The 15806-nt window shown below is 38.0% G+C and overlaps 1 protein-coding gene across 9 annotated transcripts in view; it reads right to left on the reverse strand.

The window, feature by feature from the left end:
• Positions 1-1315: 1315 nt before the first annotated feature.
• The window catches only part of GJC1 (gap junction protein gamma 1), a 30116-nt gene continuing 15625 nt past the window's right edge, over positions 1316-15806 (reverse strand). For all 9 annotated transcript variants that reach the window (XM_074319626.2, XM_074319628.2, XM_019752280.3 and 6 more), the window contains 2 exons: positions 7941-8016; positions 1316-7025 (listed from right to left, as the gene is read on the reverse strand). In XM_074319626.2, coding sequence (XP_074175727.1) covers positions 5815-7005 — 1191 coding nt within the window. In that variant the 5' untranslated portion in view covers positions 7006-7025; positions 7941-8016 and the 3' untranslated portion in view covers positions 1316-5814. The remainder of the gene's footprint in view (positions 7026-7940; positions 8017-15806) is intronic.

Below are 15806 nucleotides of genomic sequence, written 5' to 3' on the forward strand. Positions count from 1 at the left end.
TGATTACTCAACTGTATTCAACTATACACTAAAAAGGGTGAATTTTACATGTAAACTGTACCTAAGATTCTTTAAAAATCACCTAGAGAACTTATTAGTTCCGATTTGCAGGCCTGAAATGGGTCCAAGGAATCTACACTTTAATTGCTATTCCGTTACTTCTTACACAGGTGGTCCAACAGTCACATTAGGAAAAAAACGCTATCCACACAGCAAGGCCCACCCTTCCATGAGCAAATCCCATTAACAGTTGCTTCTGCACACGCCTCTAGGAAGACAGCAAAGGACATTGGACTGAGCCCCTGGGCAGTCAGTGGGCAGACCTGGCTTCTGTTCCAGGCCCCGCCTCAACCTCCGTATTCTTCATGTCCGTGTAACATACCTCCTAGCTGAGATAACTAAAGGAAGCAAATCCTAAAAGTATTGCGTATTAAAATTAACGTAAGGCCCTAAAACCTTACTGTTTTAAATTCTATATAGCAAAGAAGGCAAATCCTGAAAGTATTGTGTATTAAGTTTTATGTAAGCCCCTAAAACCTTGTTTTAAATTCTATGTAGCAAAGAAAATAGGTTTTAACTTTAATGCCAACCTTTTCCAGGTATTAGTCTGTTCTGATGACAAATCTGACAAAGAATGCACTTTCAAAACTAACAGTCACTTAACTGCCCCAACAGCTTCCAAACAGCCCAGAAGTTTATTACCAAATATGGTTGGCTGGCCAGTTTACAACGTGTGCTACTGATGTGGGCTCTACGTGTGCCCTACCAGTCGGCTCTTCTGTGTCTGGGGGAACAGAGGGCATTGCTGCACCAATGCGACCCTCTCCCACACCCTTCTCTTGTGGGAAGGTAGATAAGACTGGTCTGGGCCCGTGGGGGGCATCCCTCTCACAAGGCACTCTTGGAGAAAAGGCCTTGAGAACCAAAGGGAGCCAGAGACAGACAGGGTGTGTTCCGTTTCCGTGCTTAGACCTCAGCCTCCCCCTTCCCACACTCGGTCACCTACCCTTCCCAGATTATGACGCCACAAACGCGCTGATCCATTTAGCTACAGCAATCCCAGAGGAGTTCTAACCCCGCTGTGAAAGGGCATCTTTTGAGCCCGAACCTCTACTTGGACATTTTCCTGTTCATGTATTCCCACTGCGATCAACTTACAGGTGAAGGTATGAGAAGAGATTTTCGTATCAGGTTTTCCGTGTAACCCACTAAGCTCCTGGGTGTTATTTTATACAAAGAACGGGGTGATATCCTCAGTATGACATTTCCTGGCAGCTGAGTTTTCAAGTTTGGGAAAAGATGCACAGACCACAAATGACTCTTCTAAACTGTATTTGAAACTGACAAATCATTTGGAATTGAAAAAACAAAATCTTCCCAGAGACAAGGCCCTGAGCACAGAGTCTGTCCCCAACCATAAAGTTTACATCAACTGTACACAACAAAATTAGCAACAAGCGATCTTTGGCACTAGAATGGGTAATTTCTTAGCTGTTCATACAATATCCAAACTGCACACCACATGACATTAAATTGGAGGTTAACAGTTGAATTTTACATTTCGATTATCTTAAAAAGTTGGAAGTCTTAGCTAAGTTTTTCAGTATCAATATGGTAACCATATCTAACACTTAGTGCCTGAGGTAGAGACTTCTGCAAGAGATTTATTAAACAAAACACAATTGAGAGTACAGCAAAGAAAAAGATTTCCAATCTTGGAAGCATATAGCCAAATGTCTCTGTTGGGTTAGCAAGCCAACACTGAAATGCAGAACTCTTACTTCTTTTATTTCTGTAGAGATTTTGCACGAGAGTAGGACTTTCGTTTGGACTCCTGGGTTTTGGGATACTATGGATTGCTTCTCTAAAAAGTATGATTATTAACATGGAATGTGCATGACCCAAACTCAACGTCATTATTGAAAACAACACAACTGCATTAAACAACAAATAAAATCTTAAACTCTCCATGATGTGTGGCCAAAATGAGTGACAAGTATGCAACTCAACCTAATGATTCTAACATTTGACGGTGACTTTGAATTATTACAGATTTATGACATATAGGTGAGTTGAAATTTTGTTTCCAAACACTGTACTGTATAGGTGCAGGGACTTTATTTTCAGGTAGTAAGACTATTCATAAGATTACATGATTTTGTAAAGTTAAAATTAATCTAATACCTGGAAACTTCCAATTAAAATGACCAGTAACTGTGTATCTTTGACTCCAGGTACTTTCCTCATAGTCAGGAAAGACTTTACAAAAAGGCATTTCTTGAAGTAGGTTCAAGTATAACATACTTCCCTTTTACTGAAAGCTGGTTGGCCAAAAATGTATCAAAAACTACAGATGTTATTTTTAGAAGTATACTGTTTCTTAAATGAGGCAGAAAGCATAAAGATGGACATTCATAAGGATAGATATGACTAATAGAAATATTTAAGTCCATTCTTGGTATAAACTGATTAGAGCAAGTGTTTTAAACCATCACTGATTCCTGTGATGAAGAGCACGGGAGGACATCTACTACCGTCATAGTTCTTTCAACTTTTTTTTTTTGAAGTTCCAAGCTCAGACTAATGACCAATAATAATAATTGGTATTTTAATACCTTTTACTATAGGCTTTCTAACTACTTCATAACATGTCTGAGAGGTCAGTGGCTCCTGAAACTTGGAAAAGTTAACTGCCTAATTTCATAATATGAGGAAATGAGAGTTAAGGTACCTAATATTTTTCTCTTTAAAGATATAGGTGTCCTTCTAAAAGGCAGATATGTAGGAGTCCTAACCTTCAGAACCATGTTAGATGGCAAAGTTCACTTTTATCAAAAAGTAATTCTACAGTTATCAGTCATTAGTCAAGGAAAATCCCCAGAATACTGACTTCAAATGAAATAACACTCTTGTGGTTTTAAATGAACAAATATAGAAACAGGCGAAACTAAGTCAAGCGAACTCGAAGCCACAAAATGAAGATGAACATTTCTTTAGGGGGAAATGTTACCTAATTCTGCTCTCCAATTTGAACTAAGAAAAAAAGCATGTTTGTTTCACAAATATCTCTGAATAATAGATTTTAATGAAGATGAGCCAAGGACACACCGTATCTAAATTAATTCAATAGTATGTTAAGGAATATAACCATGTTGATGACCGTATCCTGACTCTAGTATGTGAAGGGACTAAGCACTCAGCCTCTATTTAGAGAATCCAGCATCATATATGGCAGAGCATGTCTTATACAATAATTCAAAGGTATGTGATTCTGAAAAAATGCGGACAGGCTTGTTATACAAATACCTGCAAGTTCTAGAATAATAATAACCAGCAGAATATTTTCATAGATTCAATGAAGACCCAATTAATGGCTTAAGCTAGACACTGATAGGGCCATTTTCTTAATGTAGATTCATGGATATCATTAGGGGAAAAATGGCTTTGGCAAACTTCTATGTCCAAAGGCTGAAAGAAATATCCTAAGAAAGCAGTGAGAGTTGGGAAACTCATGTTAAGTAAAACTTTTGTGAGAATAAAAATAGACTTTAAACGTGTACATACATGTGAAGTGACTTAGAATATCTTTCTGTATACTTTAAGAAGTTGAAGAGTTATCCAGACACAAAAGATAACATTCTCATCAGAACAAGCCAAGATGAAGCACCAGGGGCACCGTTCACAGAAACTAAGTGGATGCTTCTGGCGCCAAATGTCTGTCTAGCATTTCTGCTTGACTCCTTCCCTCGCCATCACTCTCAAATCACCAACCTTTCCGCTGGCAAAGCCACACTGCTCTCCTTCAGGCTCTGAAGAGACGGATATGAATGTATATATATTTTCTGTCCTCCAATTAAGAAATCTGCTTGAAGCACTAGTGATGTGAGAATTGGTAGTTCTTTATCTTAGTTAGGCTTAGGTATATAAAATCTTGTCTGTTTTCTTAGAATAGTTGAATTTCCTTATTAAACATTTGGTGTGAAGGAAACTGGCATGTCTATATATATACATGTACAGTTTTCTCAAATTTCCCCTTCAGTCTCACCTGAACTTACATTTTGCCTAAGATGTTTAGAGACCCTGAGGAACTTCTCTAGGCCAAAATTTATAGATGGGGAAGAAAAAAAAAGACAAAATAAAGGTAAATACATGGCTAAAAAACAAGCTTACATTTTTCTACTGAGTTTCTTTTGTTTGGGGGAGATATGCAAAGAAAAGAAAAAGAACTGCACAAAGGGTACTGTTCTAGGATTCTCCTAAATAATGGAAAACTGGTGTTTTAAAATAAATTTATAAAAAACAATACTTTTAGAATTTCAAAGTCAGAGGTGGCCTGTGATGGCTTTCTGTTAAAAAAGAGTAAGACACCCAAAATGAAATGATCGCTCATTAAGCAAAGGCCCCTTCCTTTAAATCGTCACCAAGCTCTTACTCAGACGCTCATAAACCATAAGACAAACAACATGAACGTGATGGGAGAGCAAAGCTCCCCAACAGAATGCAAGGTTGAAAATGGCAATAAAATACTGCAAATTATGAGTGTTGCATGAACAATGCTTGTCATTAACCAACAGATATACCTACAGATATATTTATAGGGAATAAATACTGAAATTCTCTTTAGGTCTATTTACAAATAGAATCCCAGGTGTGACTGGTCTTCCAGGCAGAAACCTACATTGGCAGAAGTATATAAATTACAAAAGTTCCACAGTAAATTATAAAAAATAAGGAATTTGGATTTAGGCTTTCTGCCATATGCAGTACAAGTAGCTTTGAGTATTCTTAGCCTATGAAGGAATTTTTTAAATTTCTAATGTTAACATATAAAGAAAATATCCATCACTGGCTTCTTAAGAAATCAGAGAGAGGCAGGTTTCTGGATAGAGACTTAAGGCAAATCAAACAGCTCCACAACTACACATCCTATTAGGGCTCATTTCCCAGGCGTGGCTTTGCTTTGTGGTAGAGGAATTTTAATATGAACTCTAGCAGGGGTTTCCACAGGCTACAGAACTGGGGACACCTTTGTTTATCAGCATTTGGAAAGAATTAAATGATACACACACCATCAAAGCATACACTGGCAATGCTGGATACTTAAAGGAATCCTGCAGTGAATCAATTATCTCCTTTGAAAATACAAATGGGTTTTCAAAAACTAGATTCAAGTCTGGGCACATGAATAAGATTCAAAGATTTCTCAAATAAAGGGGAGACGATTTCAGCCTCCTGCTATGGACTTTCTTTCCAGGACTGAAAACTGACTCCTCCTCCTGCAGCTCCTTACGTATCTGAAATCATCCCTGCGACATGAGGCACTTTTATTAGGTGTAGCATCTATTAAATCTTTAAGCCCAGGGTGGAACTCGCTGAACAAAATAAAACACTAGCCTAACAGGCATTACCTTAGGATTTCCCCCTTTAATATAAAAGTATAACTACAGTGGTCCAATGTACAAGTACAAAAAAAAAGTTCTCATACTAAAAAAAAAAAAAAGTACCATAATACTGTACATACAAAAACTGTTCAACAAGAATGATTTAAATATATCTGTTCTTTTCCAGATGTGGAAGACACAAATGTAAAGTTCTACAACTGTATTATTGCTGGAACACCTGCCCAGGAACACTGTTTCCCTTCTTCTGCCCCTTGTCCCAGCCCTGCCTTCAGAGTCCCCTGAGCTTGGATCATGAGCCAACAGCATCCCTGAAGAGAGCCAGAGCCAAATGTTTACTCAATGGAAGTCATTATTCAGTGAGCCGCAGCTTACCATAAACTATGAAAAGCACAAGTTTTAAGCACAGCCAAGATTAAATCCAGACGGAGGTTTTCCCATTCCCTGATTTGCTACTCTCACTGCTTTTGTTGGAGCCAGCTTTGGAGCCCACTTTGGTTTTCTTGTTCCGGGGGCCATGGGGGTTGTTTTGGTGATTGTAGGCCTGGATTGCCAGATCCAAGCGTTCCTGAGCCACCCGGATCTCCCGCTGCAGTGTCTCCAGATCAGCCGGGAGCGGTTCCTCATGGCTGCCGTACTGTTGTTCCTGGGCAATGTTGGCCTTGTTTTGCTTGTAGGCGATCTTAGCATTGGTCAGTTCGGTGTACTGGATCGGATCTGGTTTGACGGCAATGTTATAGCCAGGGGGAGCAGACGGTGTATTCCAAGTGAAAGGATAATTATAGACACCCGGATCTTCCAGTTCCCTCCTTTTACTGTTTAGTGAGTCTCGAATTGTCCCAAACCCCAAATGAAGCATCTCCCAAATGTTAAGCAACAGGCAGAGGCCTGTAACACCGTACATTATAAGAAGGAAGATGGTCTTTTCAGTGGGTCTAGAAATAAAGCAGTCGATCTTATGAGGGCAAGGAATTCTGCTGCACACGTAAGACGGGTGGACTTGGAAGCCATACAGAAAATACTGCCCGATCAGAAAACCCACCTCAAACACGGTCCTGGCCAGCAACTGCAGCACATAGATTTTCATGAGCCCGTCCTCCCGAATCCGCCGTCGGCCGTCATGCTTGGGTTTAGGAGGGTTCTGCTCTTTATTTTCCTTTTCACTCTCTAATTCCATTTCTGGATACATCATGGGATCCTCTTCATGGTCCTCTTCTGTTTCTTCCAGAGCCCGGTGCTGCTTCCAACGCATCGCGTAGGGTTTGCTCCGGGCTGCCTTCTTGTCTGCTTCCCCATGCTCCATTTTGGCAATCTTATGGATGGCGTAGCCCAGGTACATGACCGAGGGGGTGGCCACCAGGATGATCTGAAACACCCAGAAGCGTACGTGGGACAGGGGTGCAAAGGCGTCATAGCAGACATTCTCGCAGCCCGGCTGCTCTGTGTTGCACACAAATTTGCTCTGCTCGTCATAATAGATGGACTCTCCCCCTACAGCTGTAAGAACAATCCGGAAGACAATCAAGACAGTGAGCCAGATCTTGCCCACAAACGTGGAATGGTTGTGGATCTCCTCTAGCAGGCGAGTCAGGAAGCTCCAACTCATGGTGACTGAATTGGTTTGCCCTGATAAAAATGGGAAAATACCAAAGGAAAAATATTAAAATCATTAATTTTTTTTTACTGTCTCTAGCAACTAGTTTTCTGCATACTTGAACCCAACTTCAAGGCTTGTACTAGAATGACTGCTAGAATAAACAGCATCACACTCTTCTACTCTCAGGTAGTATATTCACCTCAGTCTATGAGCACTTGTTGGACTACCAAACTGGCAAGTCTGGTTTGCTTTCATGTCTTCCCTAGTTTAAAAGGTAAAACTGCAGCTATCATTTCAGATGTGCTTCTCAGACACAGTCCTGGATCCTTTCCATATACTATTATTTCATAAGGCCTTCAGAACTTTGTGATATAGGTAAGAAAACAGCACAGAGGTTTAGGTATTTGGTCCAGTCATGGTAAGAAATAATGGGGAACTTGGGTAAGATGCCATTGTGAAGAGGGACCTTGTTAGGAAACTTAAATTTTGGACCTGGTGACAAAGTATTAAGAATTATTTAAAAGGTGGTATAGCTGCAAATAACTGGCAATGATTAAGAACTAAAACAAGACAGAAAGGAACTAGGAAGATACTCCCTAGCTAGGCTGCAAAGCATAGCAGATGTTAGGATTCTGTATTATGTTTCTGTGTTTTGTTTATGGTGAATGTTAAAAAAAAAGTCTGCAAATTGAATTGTGACAACATTAAATCCAATCAATAGGCAAGTCCATTTACGACAGCATTTGGAAAGATAGTTTTATTCTGAGGTTCTTAGAACTATGCCCAGAATCCTGGCAAAAACCAAAAGGTAATGCATATAAAATCCCTAATGCAACCTCTGATACTAAGTCCACGTAGCTTTTCTCCTTTCTCCCCCTCCCAGTTTACTTCTGCAGATTAGAGATGATTATCAGCATCACTAAAGAAGTTTAAATACACTTTACCTGTTACGCAGAACTTCTGTTATCCAAAATTTTCTTAGAGAAATGATGTTTTGCTTACAACTTTTCCAGATTCCCTCTGGAAGAGGAAAAAGAAAAGGTCATAAGCTTCCTCCCACAGAAAACAATGAATCACTAAAATGTCATTTTCAGGAAGAAACAGTTTTCTAGGTACCACAGAAATCAGTCAGCATGAGATGGAAACAGGCTTGAGTTTGAATATCACTGTTTTCTCCTCCCAATATGTGTGCTAGGAGAAACTACGTAACAGTGACCCAAAGATTCGTAAGTCATTGTAGTCTAAGAAAATATGACAGGAAGATGAGTCATTTGTGAAAAATCTTAACTAGATAAACTCTGGCACCTACAGGAAAAAGCCGAAGCAGAAAATCGCAACAAATTCAAACCGGGTCACCAAAGGCCTTGTGCAAACCCTCACCCTGCGTGCTCTGTTCCCTGGAAGAGCCAACACCTCTCACTGCGATTTGAGTAGCCAACTAGGCGCAGGCTGTTTAGTTAAAACACCCAACAGCTGGCTCTCAGTCACTGGGACACCCGTGTCCACAAGAGGTGATTTACAGATTCAAATGCTTACAGAAAGAAAGCAGCTGCATCTGTATTGAGATTTAAAAAAAATAAAAAATAAAAAATAAATTGGGCCAGCCCGGTGGCTCAGGCGGTTAGAGCTCCGTGCTCCTAACTCCAAAGGCTGCCGGTTCGATTCCCACATGGGCCAGTGGGCTCTCAACCACAAGGTTGCCGGTTCAACTCCTGCAGGGGATGGTGGGCTGAGCCCCTTGCAACTAACAACGGGACCTGGAGCTGAGCTGCACCCTTCACAACTAAGACTGAAAGGACAACAACTTGAAGCTGAACGGCACCCTCCACAACTAAGATTGAAAGGACAACAATTTGACTTGGAAAAAAGTCCTGGAAGTACACACTGTTCCCCAATAAAGTCCTGTTCCCCTTCCCCAATAAAATCTTTAAAATAAATAAATAAATAAATAAATAAATAAATAAATAAATAAATAGCATGGGCTTCCTAAACTCAGTGACAGCATCACCACTGCTTTGATCTACTGAGGACTCAGTAGGTTTTTCTCTGATACTCTTCCCCTTCCAAATCCCCTTCCTCTCCTTGTAAGCATCAAGAGAACAGCTTAAATGTCATAGAGTATCTTTACTCCAATGAGATGGGGGGTGAAATGGAAGGACGGGGGAGGGAGAGAGGGGAAAAATGAAATGAGTAGAATGGTGGGACAGGGAATTGACATTTTGAAGCAGATCATGTTACTGCCAAGTGTGGTCTCGCTGTGTTCTTGCTCCACTGAAGCTCCCTTTTTTCTGAACTATTGTTTTTGCTCTGCTATCAGAAGCCTAAGATTCAGGATATCGTCTTCTCTGGCTACCCTGCTTCTTCCCTGCTTCAGGAAAAGAGATGTGGTTACAGAGCAGCGGGCAATTAACCTGTGAATGGCTTTCATGAAAAAAATAAAAACCAATTCCACACTCTGTCTATGAATGGAAAGTGACATGGGAACATGTGACAGGTGCTGGTAAGAGATGGAGGAATGCCAAACACCCAATTTGATTTTTTAAATAAGTTTTTTATTTTTTAAAACACCCCCAATTTTTTTTTTGATAATTAGGAAAGCCTTAATTGATTTATATGTACTTTTATACTCAATATTTTCCTGCATATACCTTTAAGCTTTGGTTGAATGTATGCATAGACAAATTCTAGGGAGTGGTATTATTAGGTCCAGGAAATGTAAACCTGCGTGGTTTATATTTGTCATTAATTGTCATTCAATTTTCTAAAAAGGTGCTAACAGTTTACAATGCCTAGTAACAAATGATTACAATTTCACCTCAACTTTATCAGCATTGTCTGTTATGCTACTTTACTAGATGCAAAATGGTATTTCAAAATTATGTCAATTTGTATGTTTTTAATACAGCAGGATACACGTCCTCCATATTCCCCTCTATTTGTGGACTATTTCTATCCTTTTGCTGATTTAGCTGCAGAATGTATTCTTAATATAGTACACATATTAACCATCTGACATTTAATATAAACATCTTATTTGATTGTCTTCCTTCAAATTTTATCATTTTATGTACTCACATCAGTCAATTTCTTGAATAAATTAAAAGTTGGAAAAGTTTTTCTTTCAAGAATGGCTTTTTAAATAAAGAATACTGTAATTCACAGTAGCCCATAATTCGAAAGGATTCTCTCTCTCTCAGAAGAAAATCATGTTTGCTTATATAACATTTATTGGACAGAAACCAAATGTGCTATTTTTAGTCTATTTTCCAAATAACTAAAGTTACAAATCTACCTTGTCTTGCACTAGAAAATAAAATTTAAAAAAATTAGTTGGCTTCAATATGGTAATACATTATGTAATTCCCTCCCCAATTCTTTATATTTGAAGTTTTCTATTAATTATATCCTAACAGGATCAAGTCAAAGTTCACTTCATTTTTCTGTAAAATAGAATTCATAGGATTTTTGGAGATTAAATGTAAAGCACATTATTTGGATGATCTCAGGGAGTAGATTAAATAATTAGGCCCATTTTAAAGATGAAGAAATGAGATCCAGCAAGTTTATAAAATTGACCTAAGATGCTCCAGTTATTAAGTGGTGAAGCCAGAATCTGAAATCAGCCTGTCTTGCTCCAGAATCTGGGCTCTTAACCACTAGTAAAGAATTACTTTACAGATAGAACTAGGTGCAGGTTCCATACGGACACAGAAAAGGGGACTGCCTCCTATTCTTTGGGATGAAAATTTAGCCAAATAATAAAATAAATTCACAAAGATCAAAAGGAGAAATTTTAGAGTTTAAGATCTTACATATATAGAATTAGAATTGAAAGTTAAAATGCAAAACCAAAAAGGTTTCTTGGCAATTGGGAGGGAAGAATAAAAATAGAAAAATGGTATCTTCAATAAAAATTATTTAATTAAGGATAACTTATTTGGGCATTGAGAATAGGGACTAGAGAAGTTGGTAAATTCAGCTGAGGGTACACAAGTCTGAGATGATAATACTTACTAAAGGACGGCTACGCAGATGGTATTACCTATGAAGTGCTCGCTATGCCTGGCCTCAAGGCAAATACCATCATTCCCATTACTATTGGGGCTGCTACAATTTTTAATCTTGTCCCCTCAACTGTACTGGGAGCCCCAATGTGCAATTTGTGGTTATGTCGATTATATCTCAAAAAAGCTGTTTTAAAAAACAATATGAAATAAAGAATTTTTCAGACATACAAAAGCTGGCATAAGTCATCCTCAGCCAGCCAGCACAAGAAATGTTAAAAGAAACCTTTCAGGCAAACAAAAAATGACATTAGATGGAAATTTAAATCTATACAAGGGAATAAAGAACCATAAATATAAAAGACATCTGACATCTTTTCTTATGTTAAGCATTTTTTAAAAAGATAATTGGTTATTTAAAGCAAAAACAGCAACACTCTGTGGGATTTTAGATAGAGGTAATAAAAGTATGAAAACAATACCACAAAAGGCTGAGAGGAAATGGAAATATACCGTTGTATAGTTATTATTCCACACAAGAAGTGGTTTAATACTACTTGAACAGACTGATAAATTAAGGGTGGATACAGGAAACCCTAAATCAAGCACTAAACTAACAAAACAATGTTATACGGTGTTTCCCAAAAATAAGCCCAGTTAAGATCGTCAGCCAGACGGACACATTTAGTACATTATGATGATGTTCCAGAAGAAGATGACATGACTGAATTTGAATAAATGGAGATTGTTGTACAAGAATAACTAGGACACCCCCTGAAAATAAGGCCTAATGGAGCAAAAATTAATGTAAGACCTGGTCTTATTTTTGGGGGAACATAGTAGCTAGTAATCTAACAAAGGAGGTAACGTGGAATCATAAAAAATAGATGAGGCAAGGAGAAAACAAATAGGAAGATGGTATATTTAAACCCAACCATATCAACAATCACGTTACATGTAAATGGTCTAAACATTCCAAGTAAAAGGCAGAGACTGCCAGACTGGATTAAATAAACAAGATCCAACTACTATAAGAAACCCACTTAAATGTAAAAGCCACAAAGAGATTAAAAGCAAAAATATGGGCAAAGATGTAGGTGACATGCTAATAGTAATCAAAAGAAAGCTGGAATAACTATATACACTGTTTCTCTGAAAGTAAGACCTAGCCGGACCATCAGCTCTAATGCGTCTTTTGGAGCAAAAATTAATATAAGACCTGGTCTTATAGTAAAATAACAGCATTATCTGTTATAGTAAAATTATGGAAGACCAGGTTTTAATAGTAAAATAAGACTGGGTCTTATATTAATTTTTGCTCCAAAAGATGCATTAGAGCTGATGGTCCGGCTAGGTCTTATTTTCAGAGAAACACGATATTAATATCAGACAAAACAGATTTCAGAGCAAGGAATATTACCTGAAATAAAGAAAGTCCTTTCACAATAATTCATCAACAGGACATAAAATTCCTAAATGTTTATACACATATTAACAGAGCTCCAAAAATATGAAGCAAAAACTGATAGAACTAAGAGAAGCAATAGATGAGCCCACAATTAATAGTAGGAGATTTCAACACCCCTCACTCAATAATGCATAGAACAAGTAGAAACTAGTAAGCATATAAAAGAAACAATACTATCCACCACTTTAATAAGTAAACTGACAGAGTACATTCCACCCAACAGCAGAAAGAATTTACAATTTTTTAAAGGACACAGAGAACATTTACTGATCTAGACCATATTTTGGGTCATAACAAAAACCTACATTTAAAATGATAAAATCATACAAAGTATGTGCTCTGATTACAATGGAATTAAATTAGAAATCACTAAGATTTAGCTATCGTCCCTTATGGTTTCTTATCACTGAAAAAAATCTTCACATGGATGTCTTACCAATCGGAACATATTCCAAAAGAACTAATTTTCTTTTCTTCTTCCCTTCCATCCCTAAAATTTACCACCTACATTTCCATTATCAATTAACAGCATTGTGACTTTTTAAAGAAAGCAATCCTTGCTTTCCCTATAAAACAACCAACCATTTAGAATTTACTAAACAAGTATGTGGCCAAGAACTATCCTGGGTACTCATTTATTTTAATCTTCACAAAATCTTATCTTTTAGATAAGAAACAGGTACAGAAAAGTTAAGCAACTTGGTGCAAGTCAGAGCTACTGGCACAGGTTGGTTCAACAGGTTAGTTTAACTCCCGAGTCTTCTAGTTTTGCTATGCTATATTATCTTAACTCCAATATCCAATAAGCCAACTTCATGATGCTCTCAAATACATCTGGATCTGGGTATCGGAAATACCTGAAGAATTGAAAACTACCTGATGAAAACTACCCGAATTACTAATCACTGATGATGACGAGAGGTGAATAAACCATGGTAACATCCACATGACGGAACAGCACCCACCAATGAGCCTTCATGTTCCCAAACTCGCGAAGCTACCCTTGCCACTGATAACTTCTAACTGCCAAATGCAATGATTAATTCTCCTATTTAACCTTTTAAGCCATATTTGATACAACTGATCACTCCTTCCTTCCTCCTTGAAATACTCTTTTTTACACTTGGCCTCCCTGATATTATTATACTCTCTCCTCATTATTATTTTCCAGTGTCTAGTTCAGTCTCACTTGTCCTTTTCCAAACTTATAAATACACACACTGATTTTTATCCTGTCTTATTAGCCTACCCTTTTTAGTGTTCTTTGCTGGTTCCTCCACTAGAATTCCAGCTATAAATGATATCCCATTTACTCCAACATCTCCCTTGAACTTCAGACCTGAAATCCAGCTGCTTCTCTTGGATGGCTGCTAAGCACCTGAACTTTAACATCCCCCAAAGCCATCCCCCATCCTCCAAAGACCTACCCCATCTTCAGTGTTCCCAATCTCAGTAAATGGCTCCACCAGTCAGTACAGTTTCTCAGGGCCAAACCTCAAGTCAACCTCACTTCTTTTTCTCACTTCACAGCCAAACCATCAGCAAACCCTGTTAAATCTTATCTTCAAAATATATCCACAGTTCAGCCACTTCTTACCACCGACACTTGCTACCATTCTAATCCAAGCCACCTTCATCTCTACCCAAGATTACTGTAAAAGCCAAAGTCTTCTAACTGGTCCCTGAGATTATGCTCTTATTCCTTTCAAATCTATTCTCCAAAAAAGCAATCAGTGTAAAGCTTTTAGAAATTATGTCAGATCATGTCCCTCTTCTGCTTAAAACTCGCTAGGAATAAAACCTACAATCTTTACCACAGTGTAAACATCCTTTGCCAGTTCACTTTCTGGCTTCATCTCCTTCCACGCTGCCTCTTGCTCATTCTGATTCCGGAATACCTGCACCCTCGCTATTCCTCAGCTCATACCAAACGTGCCAGGCTTTGGCCTCAAGACTTCTGCACTTGCTGTTTCACTGCTTTGAATACTCTTTTCATAGATACTGGCAGGACTCTTCCTCACTTTATTCAAGTCTTTGCTCGAAAGTCACCTCCTTAATGAGACTTTCCCCCAGACCACTTCCCTCTAAGTTAACATTTGTCATCCTCTAGACCCTTTACTCAGCTTCAATTTTCTTTATAGCACTTAACCCTCAAATAATATATACATAATTTTGATTGTATATTTTATAATTTATAGAATGTAAGCCCTATGAGAACAGGATTGTTTTTTTATTCCCAGTGTCTAAAACCCCACAGCCAAATGGTAGTAAGTTCTCAATAAGTATCTATCCGTTCAATAAATAAATTCAAAAATTTAGGGAAATGCTCATGATGTAGTAACTGAAAAAGTAGAATACAAAACAGAATTATCCCAATTTGGTGAAAACAAAATTTATGTATTAACACCGTAGAACAAAAACTTTTTAAAAAACACTTAAAGGTTTAAACCAATACCCAGTCTACTTTCTCCCTGCTTGAGCATGTCTCCTACATCTCCCTGCACTAGAATTCTCTCTCTAAAATGGATATGTTACTCCTTTGCTGAAAGGCCACTGGTGAGAGGTGGCTCCTCACACCAGTGGGGCAAAGACTGACTTTAATTAACAGTGTTTGGGCAACAGGATAACCACCTGGCAAAAAAGATAAAAGGAGAATTCATACTTCACATCAGATATCTAGATAATCCCCAAATAAAGTAGTTTAATGTAAAAACTGAAACCATAAAAAGTGTTAGAACAAAACATAGCTGATATCTGATAAACTCTGGAAATGGAAAGAAAAGAAAAAGATGAATCTGACTACAAAAAAGAGTGTCTCCATGGTTAAAAACAAACCAAAAAAACACCATAAGCAATACTGAAAAACAATGAACTGGAGAGAAAATTTTCAGTAACTCTTTTATAGGCAAAGAGCTAATCTCCCTAATAGAGTTAAAAACAAAAACAAAAAAACTACCAAAACTCCACTAGAAAATTGGCAAGGGATACACAGATAATCCACAGGAAAACAAATACCAATTCCTCTTTAAAACGATGCACAACATGGATGAACCTTGAAAACAATGCTAAGTGAAAGGAGTCAGACACAAAAAAGCCACATATTGTACGATTCTATTTATATGAAATGTCCAGAATTGCAAAGCCATAGAGACAGAAAATAGATTAGTGGTTGTCCGGGGCTATGGGAAATGGGACGTGACTTTATACAGCATATCTTTTGGGGATGATAAAACTGTTCTAGAATTAGACAGTGGAGATGTTGGTTGCACAACCTTGGAATATACTAAATACCACTGAACTGTACACTTTATAAAGATGAATTTTAAGGCATGAGAATT

This window comes from Rhinolophus sinicus, chromosome 12, assembly GCF_057876585.1.
Source record: "Rhinolophus sinicus isolate RSI-liver-muscle chromosome 12, RSI-T2T, whole genome shotgun sequence".
Taxonomy (NCBI): Eukaryota; Metazoa; Chordata; class Mammalia; order Chiroptera; family Rhinolophidae; genus Rhinolophus; species Rhinolophus sinicus.